Raw genomic sequence first — 21,903 nt, forward strand, 5'->3', positions numbered from 1 at the left:
GAAGTCAGAAACGGGTGAATTTATTACAGGGAATAAGGAAATGGCAGTCGAGTTGAATTGGTACTTTCGATCTGTCTTCGCTGGGAAAGACACGAGCAATCTCCCAGATGTAATAGTGGCTGAAGGACCTAAACTGAAGGGAATTTATATTAGGCAGGAAATGGTGTTGAAGAGACTGTTAGGTCTGAAGGCTGGTAAGTTCCCAGGACCTGATGGCCTGCATCCCAGGGTGCTGAAGGAGGTGGCTGTAGACAATCGGGACAGGAGTAGGCCATTCTGCCCTTCGAGCCTGCACCACCATTCAATATAATCATGGTTGATCATCCTTAATCAGTATCCTGTTCCTGCCTTATCTTCATAACCCTTGATTTCACACTCCTTGAGAGCTCTATCCAACTCTTTCTTAAATGAATCCAGAGACTGGGCCGCCACTGCCCTCTGGGGCAGAGCATTCCACACAGCCACCACTCTCTGGGTGAAGAAGTTTCTCCTCATCTCTGTCCTAAATGGTCTACCCCGTATTTTGAAGCTGTGTCCTCTGGTTCAGCACTCATCCATCAGTAGAAACATGTTTCCTGCTGCCAGAGTGTCCAATCCTTTCATAATCTTATATGTCTCAATCAGATCCCCTCTCTGTCTTCTAAACTCAAGGGTATACAAGCCCAGTTGCTCCAGTCTTTCAGTGTAAGGTAATCCCGCCATTCCAGGAATTGACCTCGTGAACCTACGCTGCACTTCCTCAGTAGTCAGAATGTCTTTCCTCAAATTTGGGAGACCAGAACTGCACACACTACTCCAGGTGCGGTCTCACCAGGGCCCTGTATAGCTGCAGAAGAACCTCTTTGCTTCTATACTCAATCCCTCTTGTTATGAAGGCCAGCATGCTATTAGCCTTCTTCACTACCTGCTGTACCTGCATGCTTACCTTCATTGACTGGTGTACAAGAACACCCAGATCTCTCTGTACTGCCCCTTTACCTAAATTGATTTCATTTCAGTGGTAATCTGCCTTCCTGTTCTTGCCACCAAAAGTGGATAACCATACATTTATCCACATTAAACTACATCTGCCATGCATCTGACCACTCTAACTTGTCCAGGTCACCCTGTAATCTCCTAACATCCTCCTCACATTTCACCCTGCCACCTAGCTTAGTATCATCAGCAAATTTGCTAATGTTAATGCTGATACCATCTTCTATATCATTAACTTATATTGTAAAAAGCTGCGGTCCCAGCACTGATCCCTGCAGTACCCTACTGGTCACTGCCTGCCATTCCGAAATGGAGCTGTTTATCACTACTCTTGGTTTCCTATCAGCCAACCAACTTTCAGTCCAAGTTAGTACTTTGCCCCCAATACCATGTGCCCTAATTTTGCTCACTAACCTCCTATGTGGGACTTTATCAAAAGCTTCCTGAAAGTCCAGGTACATTACATCTACTGTATCTCCCTCGTCCATCTTCAGAGTTACATCCTCAAAGAATTCCCGAAGACTAGTCGAACATGGTTTCCTCTTCATAAATCCATGCTGACTCTGTCCTATCCTGTTACTACTATCCAGATGAGTCGTAATTTCATCCTTTATAATAGACTCCAGCATCTTTCTCAGCACTGAGGTCAGACTAACTGGTCTATAATTTCCTGCTTTCTCTCTCCCACCTTTCTTAAAAAGTGGTACAACATTAGCCACCCTCCAATCCACAGGAACTGATCCTGAAGAAATCATGGATGCATTGGTGATCAATCTCCAATGTTCTATAGATTCAGAATCAGTTCCTGTAGGTTAAAGGTGGGTAATATTGTCCCACTTTTTAAGAAAACAGAATTATAGACCAGTTAGTCTGACCTCAGTGGTGGGAAAAATGCTGGAGTCAATTATAAAAGATGAAATTACGAGACATCTGGATAGCAGTAACAGGATAGGTCAGAGTCAGCATGGATTTATGAAGAGGAAGTCATGCTTGACTAATCTTCTGGGATTATTTGAGGATGTAATTCTGAAGATGGACAAGGGAGATCCAGTGGGTGTAGTGTACCTGGACTTGCAGAAAGCCTTTGAGAAAGTCCCACATAGGAGGCTCGTGAGCAGAATTAGGGCACATGATATTAAGGGTAAAATACTGACATGAAAATTGGTTGGCTGACAGGAACCAAAGAGTAGTGATAAACAGCTCCCTTTCGGAATGGCAGGCGGTGACCGGTGGTGTGCTGCAGGAATCAGTACCGGGACCGCAGCTTTTTACAATATACATTAATGATATAGATAAAGGTATTAAAAGTAATATTGGCAAATTTGCTGATGATACAAAGTTGGGTGGCAGGGTGAAATGTGAGGAGGATGTTAGGAGAATACAGGGTGACCTGGACAGGTTAGGTGAGTGGTCAGATGTATGGCAGATGCAATTTAATGTGGATAAATGTATGGTTATCCACTTTGGTGGCAAGAACAGGAAGGCAGATTACTACTTAAATGGAGTCAAGTTAGTTAAAGGGGCAGTACAAAGAGATCTGGGTGTTCTTGTACATCAGTTAATGAAAGCAAGCATGCAGGTACAGCAGGCAGTGAAGAAAGCTAATAGCATGCTGGCCTTCATAACAAGAGGAATTGAGTATAGAAGCAAAGAGGTTCTTCTGCAGCTGTACAGGGCCCTAGTGAGAACTCACCTGGAATATTGTGCACAGTTTTGGTCTCCAAATGTGAAGACAGACATTCTGGCTATTGAGGGAGTGCAGCGTAGGTTCACGAGGTCAATTCCCGGAATGGCGAGACTATCTTACGTTGAAAGATTGGAGCGACTGGGCTTGTATACATTTGCGTTTAGAAAGCTGAGAGGGGATCTGACTGAGACGTATAAGATTATTAAAGGATTGGACACTCTGGAGGCAGGAAGCATGTTTCTGCTGATGGGCATGTCCCAAACCAGAGGACACAGTTTAGAAATAAGAGGTAGGCCACTTAGAACAGAGTTGAGGAGAAACGTCTTCACCCAGAGAGTGGTGGGTGTGTGGAATGCTCTGCCCTGGAAGGCTGTGGAGGCCAAGTCTCTGGATACTTTGAAGAAAGAGTTGGATAGAGCTCTGAAGGATAGTGGAATCAAGGGTTATGGGGATGAGGCAGGAACAGGATACTGATTGAGGATGATCAGCCATGATCATAATGAATGGTGGTGCTCGCTCGAAGGGCAGAATGGCCTACTCCTGCACCTATTGTCTATTCGGGAGATTTAAACAATCCTTGGATAAGCATGTGTATGATGATGGGACAGTGTGGGGGATGGGCTTAGATTAGTTCACAGGTCGGTGCAACAGAGGGCAAAAGGGCCTGTTCTGCGCTGTACTGTTCTATGTTCTATAACTATAGAATTGCAAGTTTTTTTGATTTAAGCTGCAGAATGAATAAAAGCAATTCTTAAAAGCATTACACTTCACCTACCACATCCTACAAGAAGAAATGCATGCCACCTATATACATGCCACCTATATACATGCCACCTATATACATGCCACCTATATACATGCCACCTATATACATGCCACCTATATACATGCCACCTATATACATGCCACCTATATACATGCCACCTATATACAAACATATTGTATATGGACACCAATTCAAATTAATTCTGATAAACTCTCTCGACAAGTATTTCCAAAGAACTTATGTATCATTAATGCTCACAAGATTCAGTTAAGACTTCAGTCAGATATGGGCTTTCTTACCTAAAAAAATAAATATAATGATCTACTGACCTGTGGATTCTTAAGTTTGGTAATAACCTTCCAAGCTTCATTAAGAATTTGCAGTCTGTCATTCTCAGGTGGATCAGCCAAAGCCAAGTTCAACCCCAAGGATTGGAAAAGAAGATGCTGCAGTGTAAATAGATCAGAATGCACTAATTTCACAGAAAACTGCATTAAAGCACAATGATGTTCAAGCACAACACAAAACTACAAGACCATAAAAGTGCATGAAAGATAGATGCAATTATACAATGCTTCTCAAAATCTCAAGTTCTAAAGCACTTCACAACTGATGAAATCCTTCTGAAGAGTGATCACTAATGTAGGAGGAAAGATTTAGCAAGACATAGCAAGATTCCACTAATGATAATGTGTTCAGTGGTGTTTTAGTGAGGCAACCATTTAGGATTAACTATCTGTCCAAAATGGGATCATGGTTCTCTTAAATTGAGATTAATGTCCCAAGCCCAGCATGGATTATTATTACATATAAACAAGTAAAGTTGCAGTTAGGCATCATCACATCACACGTCTGAGAAACATTTCAAGCTGCTGCACACAAAAAATTTTCAAAGTGATTAACTGGTAGAGACAGCTTGACAATCAATGAAATTACTAACAATTTAATCTGCTTTCATGATATTGCTCAAGGAATGTAAAAATAATTGGAGAAACCTTGTTGCCACAGCTCCCCTGGTGCCATGGAACAGATAGACAGGCCAATGTTTAATGGCTGCAATGTGGGATCTGGAATACAGACATAGATCACAAAGTAAATCACCACTTTTTGATGTTGCACATTGGCCTACCTTGGGAAAGCCAGACTCCTCACAGTCCTTTATCATTCCAATGAAATCCATAGATCTTGCCGCAATGAATTCCGGTTTAAATGCTGACATTACAGAGTTCAACAGCAAAGCACTATTAGAAATTGTAGGACAGAAGACCAAATCACATATCAGGAGGCATACATACAAGTGTATAGGAGTATTTCACACATTTTCATGATGTGGCGATGTAAATACTTTTATATCACTTACTTGTTTCCAAGTTTCTTGCATCTGTCCATCATTTCTGTCAGTAAAGTCTGTAAATAGTCATAACAAATGCAGTTTGAAAGCAGCCCATCTGCGCACAAGGTAAGGCATGTGACTAATTCATCTAGTTCCTTTCTTTTAATGTTTCTATTTCAGTAATACATTGAATCATCTAAACTATATGGATTTCAGTCAGGCATTCAACAGGGTTCCCCATCGGAGACTGTTTAGGAAGGTTAAATCTCACGGAATACAGGGTGAACTAGCCATTTGGCTTCTGAACTGGCTCAAAGGTGCAAGGCAAAGGGTAGTAGTGGAGGGTTGTTTTTCAGACTGGAGGCCTGTGACCAGTGGATTGCCACAAGGATCGGTGCTGGGTCCTCTACTTTTTGTCATTTACATAAATTATTTGGATGTGAGCATAAGAGGTACAGTTAGGAAGTTTGCAAATGACACCAAAATTGGAGGTGTAGTGGACAGCAAAGAGGGTTACTTCAGATTACAACAGGATCTTGATCAGATGGGCCAATGGGGTGAGAAGTGGCAGATGGAGTTTAATTCAGATAAATGCGAGGGGCTGCATTTTGAGAAAGCAAATCTTAGCAGGATGTATACACATAATGGTAAAATCCTAGGGAGTGTTGCTGAACAAAGAGACCTTGGAGTGCAAGTTCATAGCTCCTTGAAAGTGGAGTCGCAAGTAGATAGGATAGTGAAGGCGGCGTTTAGAATGCTTTCCTTTAATTGATCAGAGTATTGAGTACAGGAGTTCGGAAGTCATGTTTCGGCTGTACAGGACATTGGTTAGGCCACTGTTGGAATACTGATTGCAATTTTGGTATTCCTCCTACATAAACAATGTTGTGAAACTTGAAAGGGTTCAGAAAAGATTTACAAGGATGTTGCCAGGGTTGGCAGATTTGAGCTACAGGGAGAGGCTGAACAGGCTGGGGCTGTTTTCCCTGGAGCGTTGGAGGCTGAGGGGTGATTTTGTAAATCACTATAATGGTCATGGGGGGGGGGGGGGGGGGGTGGAAGAGGAGGTATAGGTTTATGGTGAGAGGGGAAAGATATAAAAGAGACCCAGGGGGAAACTTTTTCACGCAGAGGGTGGTACGTGTATGGAAAGAGCTGCCAGAGGAAATGGTGAAGGCTCGTACATTGCAACATTTAAAAGGCATCTGGGTGGGTATCTGAATAGGAAGGGTGTGGAAGGATATGGGCCGGGTGCTGGGCAGGTGGGACTAGATGGGGTTGGGATACTTGGTCGGCATGGACAAGTTGGACCAAGGGGTCTGATTCCGTGCTGTACATTTCTATGACTCTAGTCGATTATATATTTTAAAATATTTACGGCACACAATCTATCTTAAAACAGCTTTTTACATTTTGGATTTCAACACCACAAAACACTGAAAACTCCCATAAAGCATAATCTGTGCACACCATACACCCTTTTGAAATATATAATTAAGACATCAGAACATGTCCAGGTTGGCACTGGCATCAAGGAAAATCCAAAGACATTTTAGAAGTATATTCAGAGCAAGGAGGAAAGGATGGGCTATGTCAGAGACCAAAAGGACAATCTGTGTGTGGGGCCAGTGGATATGGGGGAGGGCTTAATTGAATATTTCTCAACTGTATTCACAAGAGAAAGACATTGTAGGTTGGGATTTCAGTTGAGAAGGGGAGGTTCTACAACATGTTAAGATTACTAAGGAAGAAATGTTACATGGTTTAGCAGACATAAAAGGTGCTTGACTCTCCAGGGCCTGATGAGACATATCCCAGATTGCAATGGCAGGAGAATGGCAGGAGATTGCGGAGGCCCTGGCAGAGATATTTAATAAGTAGCTAGCCACAGGTTAAGTGCCAGATGATTGAAGGATAGCTAACTTGGTTCTTTTGTTCGAGAAAGACAGCAGGGATAGGCTAGGTAATTATAGACTGATGTCAGTGAAAAGGAAATTACTGCAAAAAAAGTCTGAAGGACAGGATTAATCAACATTCGGAAAGACAGGGATTGATTATGGATAGTCAGCATGGATGTGATACAGGGATATCCTGTCAGGCAAATTCAATTCAGTTTTTGAAAATCTGGCAAAATAGATTGATGAGGGTAGTACACTTCATCTGGTTTACATGGATTTCATTAAAGATTTTGACAAGGTCTGTCATGGAAGGCTGGGCCAAAAGGTAAGAGCCACAGGGTCCAAGGCAAATTGGCAAACTGGATCCAACCCTGGCTTATTTATAAAGAACAAAGAACAGTACAGCACAGGAACAGACTCTTCTACCCTCCAAGTCTGCACTGACACATTTTGCCCTTCCATACTAAAATGATCCTCATTTGCAGGATCCTTATCCTGTTCGTGTCTTCGTCCACATGGTTCTTGATTGCTGCTATTGTGTCTGCGTCCACCACCTCCTTTGGCGGTGTGTTCACCATCCTTGGTATGAAAATCTTGCCTCACACATCTCTCAAACTTTCCACACCTTGAACCTGTGTCCCCTAGTAACTGACCCCTCCACACTGTGAATGGCATGGATAGGGTGGGTGGAAAGTATGAGGCTTTCTCTCAATCTTATAAACTTCTAACAGGTTGTCCCTCAACCTCCTGTGTTCCAGTGAAAACAAGCCCAATTTAACACCTTCATCTGAGGACAGCTGTTATCCCTATCCATGAGTATCTAAAAACTCACCGTATTATGGTCACTACTCCCAAAATGTTCCCCCACTAAAACTTCCCTCACCTGGTCGGGTTCATTTCCCAAAACCAGATCCAGATTAATCCCTGCCCTGGTTAGACTGATTACATACAGTGTCAAGAAACCCTCTTGAATGGCCCTTACAAATTCTGCCCCATCCAAGCCCCTGGCGCAAAGTGAGTTCCCACCAAAATAGGGGAAATTAAAATCACCCACCAAAACAACACTGCTATTATTACATCTTCCCAAAATCAGTCTGCATATCCTCACTTCTATCTCCCTGTGGTAGTTGGGAGGCCTGTAGTATACCCCAGCATTGTGATTTCACCCTTCCCATTCCTGAGTTCTACCCATACTGCCTCGCTGCACGAGTCCTCTGATACACCCTCCCTCAGTACAGCTGACAGATACTCCTTTACCAATGATACTCCTTTACCCTTTTACACCTTCTATCACACCTAAACCATCTAAATTCCAACACATTCAGCTGCCAATCCTGTCTCCATAATCACAATAATGGCATAGTTCCAAGTACTAACCAAAGCTCTAAGTTCATCTCCCTTGCCTATTGTACTTTGCTCATTGAAACACGTGTATTTCAGAGGGCACCTCCCCTGCTCTGAGTTTCCCTGCCTGTCCTTGTTGTTAGACATGTTTGCCTTGGTTTCTACCTCTCCCTCAATTTCTCCATTGACTGTCCTACTTCCCTGGCTCTCATTCCCCTGCACAGTAGTTTAAACCCTCTCCAAACAGGAGGCAAAGAGTGAGCATGAAGTGTTGCAGTTGCAGTTGGAAATCTGTGACCAGCAGTATACCACAGGGATTAGCGCAAGGACCCTGTTGTACATTAACAACCTGAATGTGAATGTGGAAGGTATAATTGTTAAGTTTGCAGATTATACAAAATTGGTGGTGCTGTTGATAGTGAGGGGGATGGTCTCAGGCTGCAGTCTGATATTCATCAGCTGGTAAACTGTGCAGAGCAATAGCACATGGAATTTAATTCTAAAAACAGCATTTGGGGATAAATCATATTTGGGGAGACAATGGCCTAGTGGTATTATCACGAGACTATTAATCCAGAAACCCTGGTAATGTGTCAGGGACCTGGATTTGAATCTTGCCATGGCAGCAGGTGGAATTTAAATGAAATATCTGGAATTAGGAGTCTAAAGATGACTATAAAATCATTGTCAAATCTCAGAAAAATATTAAATCCGATTCACTAATCTAAGATATGGAAGGAAACGGTCATCTTTACTCCATCTGACCTATACATGACTCCTGAGAGAGAGCAATGGACTTGATGTGACTTCAGTCTACATGTAATCAAGGATAGGTAATAAATACTAACCTGGCCAGTGACACCCACAACAAGAGTGATACAATTTGAAAGGTCTAATAAGGAAAGATTATACACAATGAGTGGTAGGTCTTCAGGGTGTACTTTATCAAGGGTGTGGTGCTGGGAAAGCACAGCAGGTCCAAGGAACGGGAGGGGGAGAATCGATGTTGTAGTTGCAATTGGAAATCTGTGACCAGCAGTATACCACAGGGATTAGTGCTAGGACCCTGTTGCACATCAGGAATTCCAGAAGGCCTTGTGCCCGAAACATCGATTCTCCCGGTCCTTGGATGCTGCCTGACCTTCTGTGCTTTTCCAGCACCTGTTGTCTACTTTCTCCTGTCGGGACCTCAGTATACAAATCCACAAATCCTTGAAGCTGTCAGCACATGCAAACAGTGATGAAGGTGGCAAACAGTATGTTGCCTTCATTAGCCAGGCCATAGACTATAGCAGCAAAGTAGTCTTGTTTGTTTTAGAAAGTTGTAACAATTGTCAGGCCACAGATGGAATATTGTGTGCAGTCCTAGTCACCACACTATTGGAAGGACATGATTGTACTGAAGAGGCTGCAGAGGAGATTCGCCAGGATGTTGCCTGGGATGGAAAGTCACAGTTATGAGGACTAAATGGATAGGCGAGGTTTGTTTTCCTTGAGCAGAGGAGAAATCTCATTGAGATATACACAATTATGAGAGATAACAACAGTGTAGATCATGAGAACAAAGAACAAACAAAATTTACAGCCCAGGAACAGGCCCTTCGGCCCACCAAGCCTGAGCCGACCCAAATCCACTCCCTAAACCTATCGCCCAATTCCTAAGCATCTGTATCCCTCTCTGCTCCCCACTCGTGCATCTGTCCAGATACACCTGAAATGAATCTACTGTGCCTGCCTCTCTTACCTCTGCTGGCAACACGTTCCAGGAACCTACCAAAAAATACTTGCCGCATGCATCCCCCTTAGACTTTTCACCTCTCACCTTGAACGTTTGACCTCTCATTATTGAATCCTTCACCCTGGGAAAAAGCTTATCTCTATCTCCCCCATCCATATCCTTCATGATTTTGTAAACCTCAATCAGGTCCCCCTTCAATCTCCTATTTTCTAATGAAAACAATCCTAATCTACTCAACCTCTCCTCATAGCTAGCACCTTCCATACCAGGCAACATCCTCTTAACCTTCTCTGCACCCTCTCCAAAGCGTCCACATCCTATTGGTAATGTGGTGACCAGAACTGTACACCGTATTCTAAATGTGGCTGAACCAAAGTCTTGTACAATTTTAACATGACTTGTCAGCGTTGTACTCAATACCCTGGCCGATGAAGGCAAGCATACCACGTGCCTTCTTGACTACTCTATCCACCTGCGCAGCCACTTTCAGGGTATAATGGGCCTGAACTCCCAGATCTCTCTACTCATCAACTTTCCCAAGGTTCTTCCATTTACTGTATAGTTCGCTCCTGAATTAGACTTCCAAAATGCATCACCTCACATTTGCCTGGATTGAACTCCATCTGCCACTTTTCCATCCAACTCTCCAGTCTATCTATATTCTCCTGTAGTCTTTGACAGTCTCCTTTGCTTTCTGTTACTCCACCAACCTTTGTGTCATCTGCAAACCTACTGATCAGACTAACAGTGCCCTCCTTCCAGATCATTTATCTATATTTTCCAGAATCTTTTCCACAGACAAACCAAAGACTAGAGGGCAGAAGTTTAAGGTGAGGAGCAAATGAGTTTCAGGCACTTTGTGGAAACTTTTTTCATCCAGATGGCAGAAATATGGAATATGCTGCCTGAGAGGATGGTGGAGTCAGTTAACTCTCAGCAGTTAAACAGCATCTGGACAAGCACTTAAAATGCCACAGTATAGTAGGTCATGGACCAAGTGCATGTACTGTATATGGGATTAGTATAGTTTGGTGTTTGTTGGGGGCGTGGACATGTTGGGCAGAAGCACCTGCTTCTATCTTTCATTACTCAACTTAACAGTATAAGTAAATATGATAAAGTCTTCACATAAAATAGAAAAGCATGTCAAAACTTAAAATACATTAAAAAGGATTGGTCAGCACAGAGTTCAAAAGGGAAAGACATGCTCAAATTACCCCAAGTCTTTTAACAAAAAGGGTGGACAAAGGATTAATAGATTCGGATTTTCAAAAGTCTTTGATCAGGGACCACAGTGAAGTTGTACTGAGGTCAGCAATATATATAGCAAGCTAGGTACAGAAGAGAATCAAGGTTGAAAAGGTATTTACTCTGACAGCTCGAAGGTTGTGATGCCATAAGAATCAAAACTGCGACCACAGCCATTTCACATTTTACATCAATAATTTGGGCTCAGGAATCCGAATTACAATTTCAAAATGTATAGACCAAATTGGGAAATGTAGGTACTGAAGAAAATTTGAATATATAAAATGAAACAAAAGCAGAAATTAAAACGAGAAACTCTTGAACAGAACCCTCAAGCACAGTCGTTCAACTTTAGACGGACAGCTTGAAAAACAGGACCTGAAGCATCACTGGATTTCAAACGTGAACTCTGCTCTTTCTACAAATGCTGCCAGTCATGCCGAGTTTCTCCAGCAATTTGTTTTTGTCTCAGATCTCCAGCATTATCGCAGTTCTTTAGTTAAGTAATATTAGAATGAGCACATAATTGAAAGATGAATTTCAATATGTTCAAGTGTGCATTCTGGTACAACAGGGCACGGTCACATATTGCTTAGTTACTAAGAGTTTGATTGGGTTACAGTAGCATACAAATTAGTAAAACTAGTAATAGGTTATAAATAAAGCTACTCAAGTAGAGTAGTTATTTATAGAGGGCTGGCTTGAAAAAAAACCAAGAAATTTGTGAATCCTGTATAGAACCAAGAAGGAGAAAGTGAGGACTGCAGATGTTGGAGTTCAGAGCTGAAAAATGTGTTGCTGGAAAAGTGCAGCAGGTCAGGCAGCATCGACGTTTCAGGCATAAGCCCTTCTTCAGGAATGAGGAAGGTGTGCCAAACAGGCTAAGATAAAAGGTAGGGAGGAGGGACTTGGGGGAGGTGTGTTGGGAATGCGATAGGCGGAAGGAGGTTAAGGTGAGGGTGATAGGCTGGAGAGGGGGTGGGGGCGGAGAGGTCGGGAAGAAGATTGCAGGTCGAGAAGGCGGTTCAGAGTCTGAGGGTTGGGACTGAGATAAGGTGGCGGGAGGGGAAATGAGGAAGCTGGAGAAATCTGAGTTCATCCCTTGTGGTTGGAGGGTTCCTAGGCGGAAGATGAGGTGCTCTTCCTTCAGGTGTCGTGTTGCCATGGTCTGGCAATGGAGGCGGCCAAGGACCTGCATGTTCTTGGCGGAGTGGGAGGGGGAGTTAAAGTGTTCAGCCACCCGATGTGGCCTCCTCTACACTGGAGAGACAGGCCGCCTACTTGTGGAATGTTTCAGAGAACACCAACCAACCCAACTGCCCTGTGGCTGAACACTTGAAATCCCCCTCCCACTCCACCAAGGACATGCAGGTCCTTGGCCTCCCCCATTGCCAGACCATGGCAATACGACGGCTGGAGGAAGAGCACCTCAACTTCCACCTAGGAACCCTCCAACCACAAGGGATGAATGCAGATTTCTCCAGCTTCCTCATTTCCCCTCCCCCCCGCCCCACCTTATCTCAGTCCCAACCCTCGGACTCAGCACCACCTTCTTGACCTGCAATCTTCTTCCCGATCTCTCCGCCCCCACCCCCTCTCTGGTCTATCACTCTCGCCTGAACCTCCTTCCACTTATGGCATTCCCAACACCCCTCCCCCAAGTCCCTCCTCCCTCCCTTTTATCTTAGCCTGCTTGGCACACCCTCCTCATTCCTGAAGAAGGGCTTATGCCCGAAATGTCGATTCTCCTGCTCCTTGGATGCTGCCTGACCTGCTGCGCTTTTCCAGCAACACATTTTTCAGCTAGAACCAAGAAGGAGAATCCAGGAAACTATGGACTGGTAAGTCTTAGATCAGCAATTGGAAAATTACTAGACAGAATTCGCAGGGACAGAGTTTAAGTACATCTGGAAAAGCATGGCCTAAGTAGGGACAGATCTGCATGGCTCTGTGCAGGTCAGGTCACGTCTTATTAACTAGATTGAACTTTGAAGTGGTGATAAATGTGGCCGATGAGGGTAGAGCAGTAGATATTGTCCATATGGATTTTATTAAGGCTTTTGATAAGGTCCCTCATCGTAGTCTCATCCAGAAGATTAAGGTGTATGAGATCCATGGTGACTTGACTGCAGTTATTCAGAATTGGCTTGCCCAGAGAAGACAGAGAGCAGTGGTGGAAGGATGTTTCTCAGGCTGGAGGTCCGTGACTAGCAGTGTTCCACAGGGATCCGTACTGGGACCTCTGCTGTTTGTTGATATATATTATACATTTATCTACATATAAATGACTTGGATGAAAATGTAGCTGGGTGGGTTAGTAAGTTTGCAGATGATACAAAGATTGGTGGAGCTGTGGATAATGTAGAAGGCAGTCAAAGGATACAGCAGGATATAGATCAGTTAGATATGGGGAGAGAAATGGCAGATGGAGTTTAGTCTGGGTATATGTCAGGTGCTGTACGTTGGGAGATCAAATGTTAAGGGAAATATACAGTTAATGCAGGACCCTGAACAGCATTGGTGGACAGAGGGATCTTGGGATTTAAGTCCATAGCTCCCCGAAAGTGGCCATATAAGCTGATTGGGTGGTGGAGGCGGCATGTGGCATGCTTGCCTTTATTGGTCAGGGCACTGAGTACAAGAATCAGGATGGCATTTTGCAGCTTTATAAGACTTTGGTTAGGGCACACTTCTGATTGCATATTTCCTGTAATGTGGCAGAGGTTTTGGAGAATATGCATAAGAGATTTACCAGGCCGCTGCCTAGACTAGAGGGCGAGAGTTATAAGGAGAAGCTAGAAGAAATCAGGTTGTTTTCTCTAGAGTGGAGGAGGCTGAGAGGAGACTTGATCAAAGTCTATAAAATTATGAGAGGCATAGATAGGGTTGATGGTTAGAATCTTTTTCCCCAGGGTTGAAATGTCGAAAACAAGGTGGCATGCACTTAAGGTGAGAGGGAGAAGTTCAAAGGAGATGTGAGGGCAGGTTTCTTTTCCACAGAGTGGGAGAAATGTGGAATGTGCTGCCAGGAGGAGTGTTGGTGCAGGCAGTTGCGATAGAGACGTAAAGAGACTTTTAGATAAGTACATGAATATGCAGGAAATGGGAGGGATATGGACAAAGGACAAGCAGAAGGGATTAGTTTAATTAACTTTAATTTGGCACAACATCAGGGGCCGAAGGGCTGGATCCCGTGCTATACAGTTTTATGTTGTATATTCTAATCTAGTTAGACAACACTTCTCGGCTGATCAGAAAAAGTTTCCACATTTGGGGGGAGTCCATGGACTGCAGATCATAAAGAAGGAAATTGCTAACTAAGATAATCAGGAGAAACTTATTTTTAAAAAAGTGGCAAAAACCTGAAACAGTTAATTACAGCAAAGTAGTTTTTAGGGGATGCAAGTGAGAGTAGGAATGAAATGGATATGCCAGCAGAAGAGGAGTGGAGGACAGCTTGTGCAGAGTGAAAACAGGCTATTTCTGAGCTACAAACTCCACGTAATAAGCAACATTTTTTTTAAACCAATAAGAAAATGCCAAAAGTGTACTCTGACAATGAACTACGATACATAGCAATAGTTTTAGTGGGTTTGCACTTTTGTCCAACGTCTCCTATTTCATTCAATATGATACTATAGGCACCAACATGAGAACTATCCAAGCATTGAAAACTGTCAAAACAATAAATTGAATGGAACATAATCCTGCATTTCTATAAAAAGCGGAGGCAAAATAATAAAAAAGGTACTGACTCTGGGCTGATGTTGCACATTTGCTAGCAATTGGCTTTGCGTTAGCCATGGAACTATGAATGACACAGTTACCTTTTCAATCAAGGAAACGTATGCAAGAGGGGAACAGATTGCAAAGGGAGTAGAAAATAACTGGAAGCCAATGTTTTTTGGGATGGGGAGAGGCAAAAAAAAGAAAGAAAATGCATTACAAACATAAATTTAAGGGACTCAAAATCATTAAAACTGAATACTACAACACTGACCCACCAGAAACGTCAGAACGATGTGAACCTATTGATCAAGATTTGGAGAATGAGGAAAAGGTGAAGTCCTGTTACTGATTTCCAGAAATTTTCTAATAGAAAATTAGAAAATGCATTTAAGCCCTTATAAATATCATTCGAAGCTGCTAAATGGACTTTCTATTTACTTACAAGTTAACAGTAGAGCTAAACATTGACTATGCCTACTCTAAGTTTTAAATAGAATGCTGTTGCTAAAATAATTAATGCAATAATTTTAGAAAATTGGCTTGTTTTAATATATAATTAGTCAATGCACCTACAAAATGGATATATTTTGGACTGTTTGGCAGGTTTTAGAGCATATTTCTGACCAGGTTATAAACGAGCTCATCACTCCCGGGTCACATACTATAAGAACCTGTGTAGAAGCTGTTTGCACAGCAAGGATGAAAGATGCCTCCCAGTGCAGCATACAATGGATTCCAGGTTTGCAGAGTGAAGCACAACTTTGTTCACAGCATAACAATAAAACACTTCATATACTCAAATTTCAAGAAAATTAAAATGAACCTCTGGTGCTCTGTATGCAATACATTGAAGAATCCAGTCTATAGCAGGAGAATATAGTGTAAGGTAGACTGGGATTTCCACCCGCTGCACAGCGAGCTGGTTTTGAACGGTTTCGCCATGAATCTGTATTGAATAAAATAATAGTTATCAATGAATTATAATAGTCAACATCATTAATTAACAAAATTATGCGATTTTGGAAAAGATTTGTAGCTCAGGCTGTAAGTTTGCTCTCTGACCGATAGACTTTTTAGATTACTTACAGTGTGGAAACAGGCCCTTCGGCCCAACAAGTCCACACCGACCCGCCGAAGCGAAACCCACCCATACCCCTATATTTGCCCCTTACCTAACACTACGGGCAATTTAGCATGGCCAATTCACCTGACCCGCACATTTTTGGACTGTGGGAGGAAACCGGAGCACCCGGAGGAAACCCATGCAGACACGGGGAGAACATGCAAACTCCACACAGTCAGTCGCCTGAGTCAGGAACTGAACCTGGGTCTCAGGCGCTGTGAGGCAGCAGTGCTAACCACTGTGCCACCGTGCTGCCCACTTGTTCTCAAACGTTTCATCACCATGCCAGGGAACATGATCAGTGAGACTCCGATGAAGCGCTGGTGCTTTCTCCCACTTGCTATTTATTGGTCTTGGTCTGAAAAAGCAGACACATTATTCGCAGATACTGATACCCACCAAGAGATGGCGATGGACTCAATTCCACAGCTAGAAAACCATATTACACCTAGCCCTGAGAAGACTTCGCAACACGAGCGAAATTAACAAGACAGATCTCCAAAGAATGAAGCCTGAAGAATCCAACACACCTAGTTGCTACTGATGACCAAAAAGATAGATAAACAAGGGGCCTCCCTCAGATCCATAGTCTCACTTTCTGGTACACTGACATACAAATTAGCAAAGGAACTGCAATGCAACATGAAACACCTAAAAGGCCCTAGCCACTCAATCCAGGAATTCTTTTAACATCAAAGACACCAAGGTAGAGAACGACGAGGTCATGGTTTCCTTCGACGCGGTATCCCTACTCACATCAATAAACATCACCCTCCCCAAAGAAACACTGACCTCATACGAGACAAACCAAGGACATAAACACCAGACAGCACCAACTCCATCAGCAAGGACAGCATCCTCAAACTAGGAGACCTGTGCCTCACAACGTATTTTAACTTCAATGACAAGACCTACAAACAAATCAATGGGATGCCTATGCAATCACCAATATCACGACTCTTTGCAGAAGCAGTTATGCAGAGGTTAGAATGAACAGTCCTTTCCACGATTCAGCCCAAGCTTTGGGTCTGCTATATGGATGACACCTTTGGCATCATGAAAATTAGAAAAAACACACAACAACTTTGCTGGTACAGAGTTCACCAATGAGGAAGAGAACAACAACAGACTCCTCTTCCTTGACGTCATGGTAGGATGCAAAGCCAATTGAAAGCCACACACTCTGACCAGATACTCAACTACAGGAGCAATGATCCCAATGTGCACAAACAGAGCTGCATTAGGACATTATTTAAACGTGCCACAACACACTACAGCACCCAGGAACTACAAGAAGCTGAGGAAAAATACCTGTACAACATATTCAGGAACAATGGTTACCCAATAAGCGGAGTCCACGAATTCCTACATTACAGACCTACACAAGATGATGCAACACATCCAGAGACTCTAGCCTCGACACCATTCATTAAAGGCACCTCGGAGATGACGACCAGACTACTATGCCCCGAGGCACCATGGTAGCCCACAAACCCACCGAAACAGCTCCTGATGAATTTAAAGGACTGTGTACCAATAACCAGCTGAACTAATGTCATATACAAAATACCCTGCAACAAATAATACATTGAATAGATGGGCAGGAAAGAAGGCGGCTAAGAGGGGATTTGATAGAGACATACAACATGATCAGAGGATTAGATAGGGTAGACAGTGAAAGTCTTTTTCCTAGGGTGATGATGTCAGCCTGTACGAGGGGGCATAACTACAAATTGAGGGGTGAGAGATTTAAGACAGATGTCAGAGGCAGGTTCTTTACTCAGAGTGGTAAGGGCGTAGAATGCCCTACCTGCTAATGTAGTTAACTCAGCCACAATCCTTGGATAAGCACATGGATGATGGGATAGTATAGGGGGATGAGCTGGGAATAGTTCACAGATCAGCGCAACATTGAGGGCCAAAGGGCCTGTTCTGCACTGTATTGTTCTATGTTCAATGAAACTAGGCACCAGGAAACATGAGCACCAACTAGCCACCAACAGGCATGACTAACAATCACTCGTATCCATACTCACAGATGAAGAGGGACACCAGTTCAACTGGGACAATACATCCACCATCCTGGGGCAGGGTAAACAAAAGACCCACACGGGAATTCACAGAGGCCTGGCATTCAAACGGAAACTCCATCAACAAACTCATCAATTTGGATCGCATTTGCCAACCTCTCGGACCAAGAATCAGAAGTGTTATCACCCACCTCAACACACCAAGACACATAAATAGCTAGCAGGACAGAACACGAGCACTTCACCGGAGTCTCACTGATGCTGTTACCAAGCATGGTGATGAAACATCTGATAACAAATGTACCAGCTCAGCGAGCAAACTTACAACCTAACAAAACTATCAAGGACATTTGAACTATGTACGAAGACACCCAGATTTTTGTAACACACAGATGTATGCTGAGAACTTCAAGCATTATAATAGTAATAATACCTTTAAAGTATCCATATTAGTGAGATTGCAATAAGCAACAATTCTTAAACAAAAATGGCCCCTTACAAAGAGAATAGAAGTAAACAACCCGCATTAACTGCTTCACCTCACAGATAAAAGACAGGTATAGGTACTACAGCCCCACAAATCTATGATGCCAGTAACAGCAATCTGTTCAACAATGAACTCTACTACCACCCACAGAGGACCAGATTTTATAAACCCCATTGATATTGCCAGCCTTACCACTGATAAGATTACAGAACTTTACAGTACTGTTGAGTGTAATTGTAGGCGATAAATGATAAAATAAAATTTTCTCAGATGGGTTTGGAGAGATCACCAGTGATTGGATCTTGAAGAGTTCAGCTGAGCATTGGTTCTGGTACATTACATATTCTTGGAACAATGTATTGAGTTTTTAGACAATTGTAAAAAGGACAAATGAATCAAGCACAGAAGCAGATCGATAGTAACCCGTATAATGCAAACGCCTGATAAATCTGCTGAAACTCTTAGGAGGTAACAAGGATGTTCTACTTAGAATTCCAGAAGGCCTTTCACAGGTGCCACACAGGAGGCTGCCAAGAAAGATAAGAGCCCATGGTGTTATGGACAAGATACTGACATAGACAGAGGATCGGCCGACTGGCAGAAGGCTGAGAATGGGGATAAAGAAGTCTTACGCGGTGCCAGGACCACCATTACTCATGTGATATTTTCACAATCTGAAAAAAGAAAGTGACAGCATTGTTGTGAAGTTTGCAGATGACACAAAGATAAGTGGAGCGGCAAGGGTGTTGTGGAAGTTCTTTGGCTAAGATCTTTGCTTCCTCACTCTCCACGGGAGTTGTACCAGAGGATTGAAGGGAGGCGAATGTTGTTCCTCTTTTCAACAAGGGGAATAAGGAAATCCCTGGCAATTACAGACCGGTCAGTCTTAAGTCTGTGGTCAGGAAGGTTTTGGAAAAACTTCTGAGGAATAGGATTTATGACTACTTGGAAAAGCATAACGTGATTAAAGGCAGTGAGCATGGCTTTGAGAGGGGCAGGTCATGCCTCACAAATCTTATTGAGATCTTTCAGGAGGTGATGAGACATGTCGACAATGGTTGAGCAGTGGATGTGATGTATATGGACTTCAGCAAGGCATTTTGTAAGATTCCCCATGGTAGGCTCATTCATAAAGTCAGGAGGCATGGGATGCAGGGAGACCTGGCTATCTGCATTCAAACTTGGTAGGCTAACAGAAGGCAGAGTAGTTGTAGAGGGAAAGTATTCTGCCTGGAGGTCAATGATTAGTGATTTCCCATAGGGCTCTGTTCTTGGACCTCTGCTCTTTGTAGTTTTTATAAATAATTTGGATGAGGAGGTGGAGGGGCGGGTTAGTAAATTTGCAGATGACAGAAAGGTTGGAGGTGCCGTTGATAGTATAGAGGGCTACTGCAGGCTGCAGCGCGACACAGACAGGATGCAGAGCTGGGCTGAGAAATGGCAGATGGAGTTCAACCTGGATAAATGTGAAGTGATGCATTTTGGAAGGTCGAACTCGAATGCTGAATATAGGATTAAAGACAGGATGCTTGGCAGTGTGGAGGAACAGAGGGATCTGGGTGTGCAAGTACATGGATCCCTCAAAGTTGCCACCCAAGTGGATAAAGTTTTTAATGATAGCCAAAACACCATATGCTTTCTTAACAGGGGGATCAAGTTTAAGAGCTGCGAGGTTTTGCTACAGTTCTACAAGTCCCTGGTGAGACCACACTTGGAATATTGTGTCCAGTGCTGATTGCCCTACTATCGGAAAGATACAGAGGCTTTGGAGAGGGAACAAAGAAGGTTGACATGGATTAGAGGGCTTGCCTTATGAAGAGAGGATGACTAAGCTCAGACCTTCCTCTCTGGAGAGAAGGAGGAAGAGAGGTGACCTGATCGAGGTGTACAAGATAATGAGAGGAATGGATAGAGTCGATTGCCAGAGACTTTTCCCCAGGGCAGGATTGACTGGTACAAGGGGGATCATAGTCTTAAGATATTAGGAGAAAGGTATAGAGGGGATGTCAGAGGAAGGTTCTTGACACAGTTGTGAATGTATGGAATGCGGTGGCAGAGGTGGTGGTGGAAGCAGAGTCATTAGGGACATTTAAGCAACTGCTGGACATGCTCATGGATAGCAGTGAATGAGGGGTGCGTAGGTTATTTTATTTTACATTGGGATTAATGCTCAGCACAACATTGTGGGCCAAAGGACCGGTTATTTGCTGTACTTTTCTATGTAAAAGAATGCCAGAATAGGCTCAAGGGATTGAATGACCTAATCTGGTTTTAATGTATTGTTGCCTGTTCTGGAATCAGTACAAAAAAAATCTATCTCCTTAAACTTGTCTCTTTGGATTCTCAATCTTGGCAAGTTCCTACTGTGCTTTTGAACAAAAATAATATATAAAATTGTGTGCAAGCAGCACTATATTTTGCATCTCCACTCAAACTTCAAAAGAAGAGTCTATATTGGACACTAAAATCAATCAGGAAGATTTGCTGCAGCCAAGTGATTAGTCCAGCTACATGCCAGAATGTTGCCACCAGGAAACCTGATCGCAGTCCTCAGCTAAGGTTGCTTCTGATGTGCTACCTGCACTATAGTTGCAGTGAAAAGAGTTTAAGAAAGCTGAAGTATATTATGTTTAAACAGTCAAAAATAACTAGCAAATTTACTTCTATTCAAAATCAGGTCAAAATCTATATATAAAGGAACAAGCATGATCAGATTACAAAACTAGCACATTGGAAATGATATTAAGGTTAGCAGGTCTCTTTGGGTTTTAAACTATGCTCAACATCCCATAGCAATACGGTGTCATTTCTTTTAAGGCACTTTCAAACCAATTTTTAGTCAGAAAATACATACACATCTCCTGTGACTTGGCACAGAGAATATCAAAACCTCAGGGAAGTGGGGCTGAAGTATAATTGGACCAGTCTGCACAAAATGTAAGGTATATATTCTTACTTGATATTACAACTTCCTGTGCTCAAATATATAACAAAAACGGCATTAATTTATTTTATCCTAATTTTGCAGTGGCCTGCAAAAAAAAAATGTAATGCTGCATCTCCACTGGGAGAATTCAGAGGAGAACATAGTTACACAGAGACATAGGGAGACACAGTTGGGTTTCATTCTAATCGTAGACATGGAAAAAAAATTAACAGATTCAGGCAGACACAAAGGCTTTAATACACTACTAAAGTTACTGATCCCAAGGTGTACACTTCATTTGAGTGGCTGCAATGAGAAATGGTTAATTTCAGAATTTGACGATCAGAGTCACCAGGAGTGTAAATAAACTAGGTTATTCTGTGAAATGATTCATTCTGACTGAAAGATCCATGATTGATGCTGGCGAGAATTTTCAATTTGTGGCTGTAATTCATTTTGTACAGAGCTCAGGGGAAGTGCAAAAACAGAATAATTTCCTAAAATAAATTTCATACTTGTTTAAATGTGGAGAGGAAATCAAAAAAGTTCTTATTCAAGTTGTCTTTCAAATGTGGTGCCACTTCCATTCCAACCTGTTGGAGAAAAGAAAAAAAATGAT

The 21,903-nt window shown here is 42.8% G+C and overlaps 1 protein-coding gene across 1 annotated transcript in view; it reads right to left on the reverse strand.

Annotated features, from left to right (window-relative positions):
* Positions 1-21,903, reverse strand: part of vps35l (VPS35 endosomal protein sorting factor like) — a 149,020-nt gene that overhangs the window by 79,538 nt on the left and 47,579 nt on the right. The window contains exons 13-17 of the mRNA XM_060840406.1: positions 21,800-21,877; positions 15,542-15,664; positions 4,789-4,835; positions 4,558-4,669; positions 3,758-3,874 (exon numbers count right to left, since the gene is read on the reverse strand). Of these exons, the coding sequence (XP_060696389.1) occupies positions 3,758-3,874; positions 4,558-4,669; positions 4,789-4,835; positions 15,542-15,664; positions 21,800-21,877 (477 nt within the window). The remainder of the gene's footprint in view (positions 1-3,757; positions 3,875-4,557; positions 4,670-4,788; positions 4,836-15,541; positions 15,665-21,799; positions 21,878-21,903) is intronic.

This window comes from Hemiscyllium ocellatum, chromosome 20, assembly GCF_020745735.1.
Source record: "Hemiscyllium ocellatum isolate sHemOce1 chromosome 20, sHemOce1.pat.X.cur, whole genome shotgun sequence".
NCBI classification, from domain to species: Eukaryota; Metazoa; Chordata; class Chondrichthyes; order Orectolobiformes; family Hemiscylliidae; genus Hemiscyllium; species Hemiscyllium ocellatum.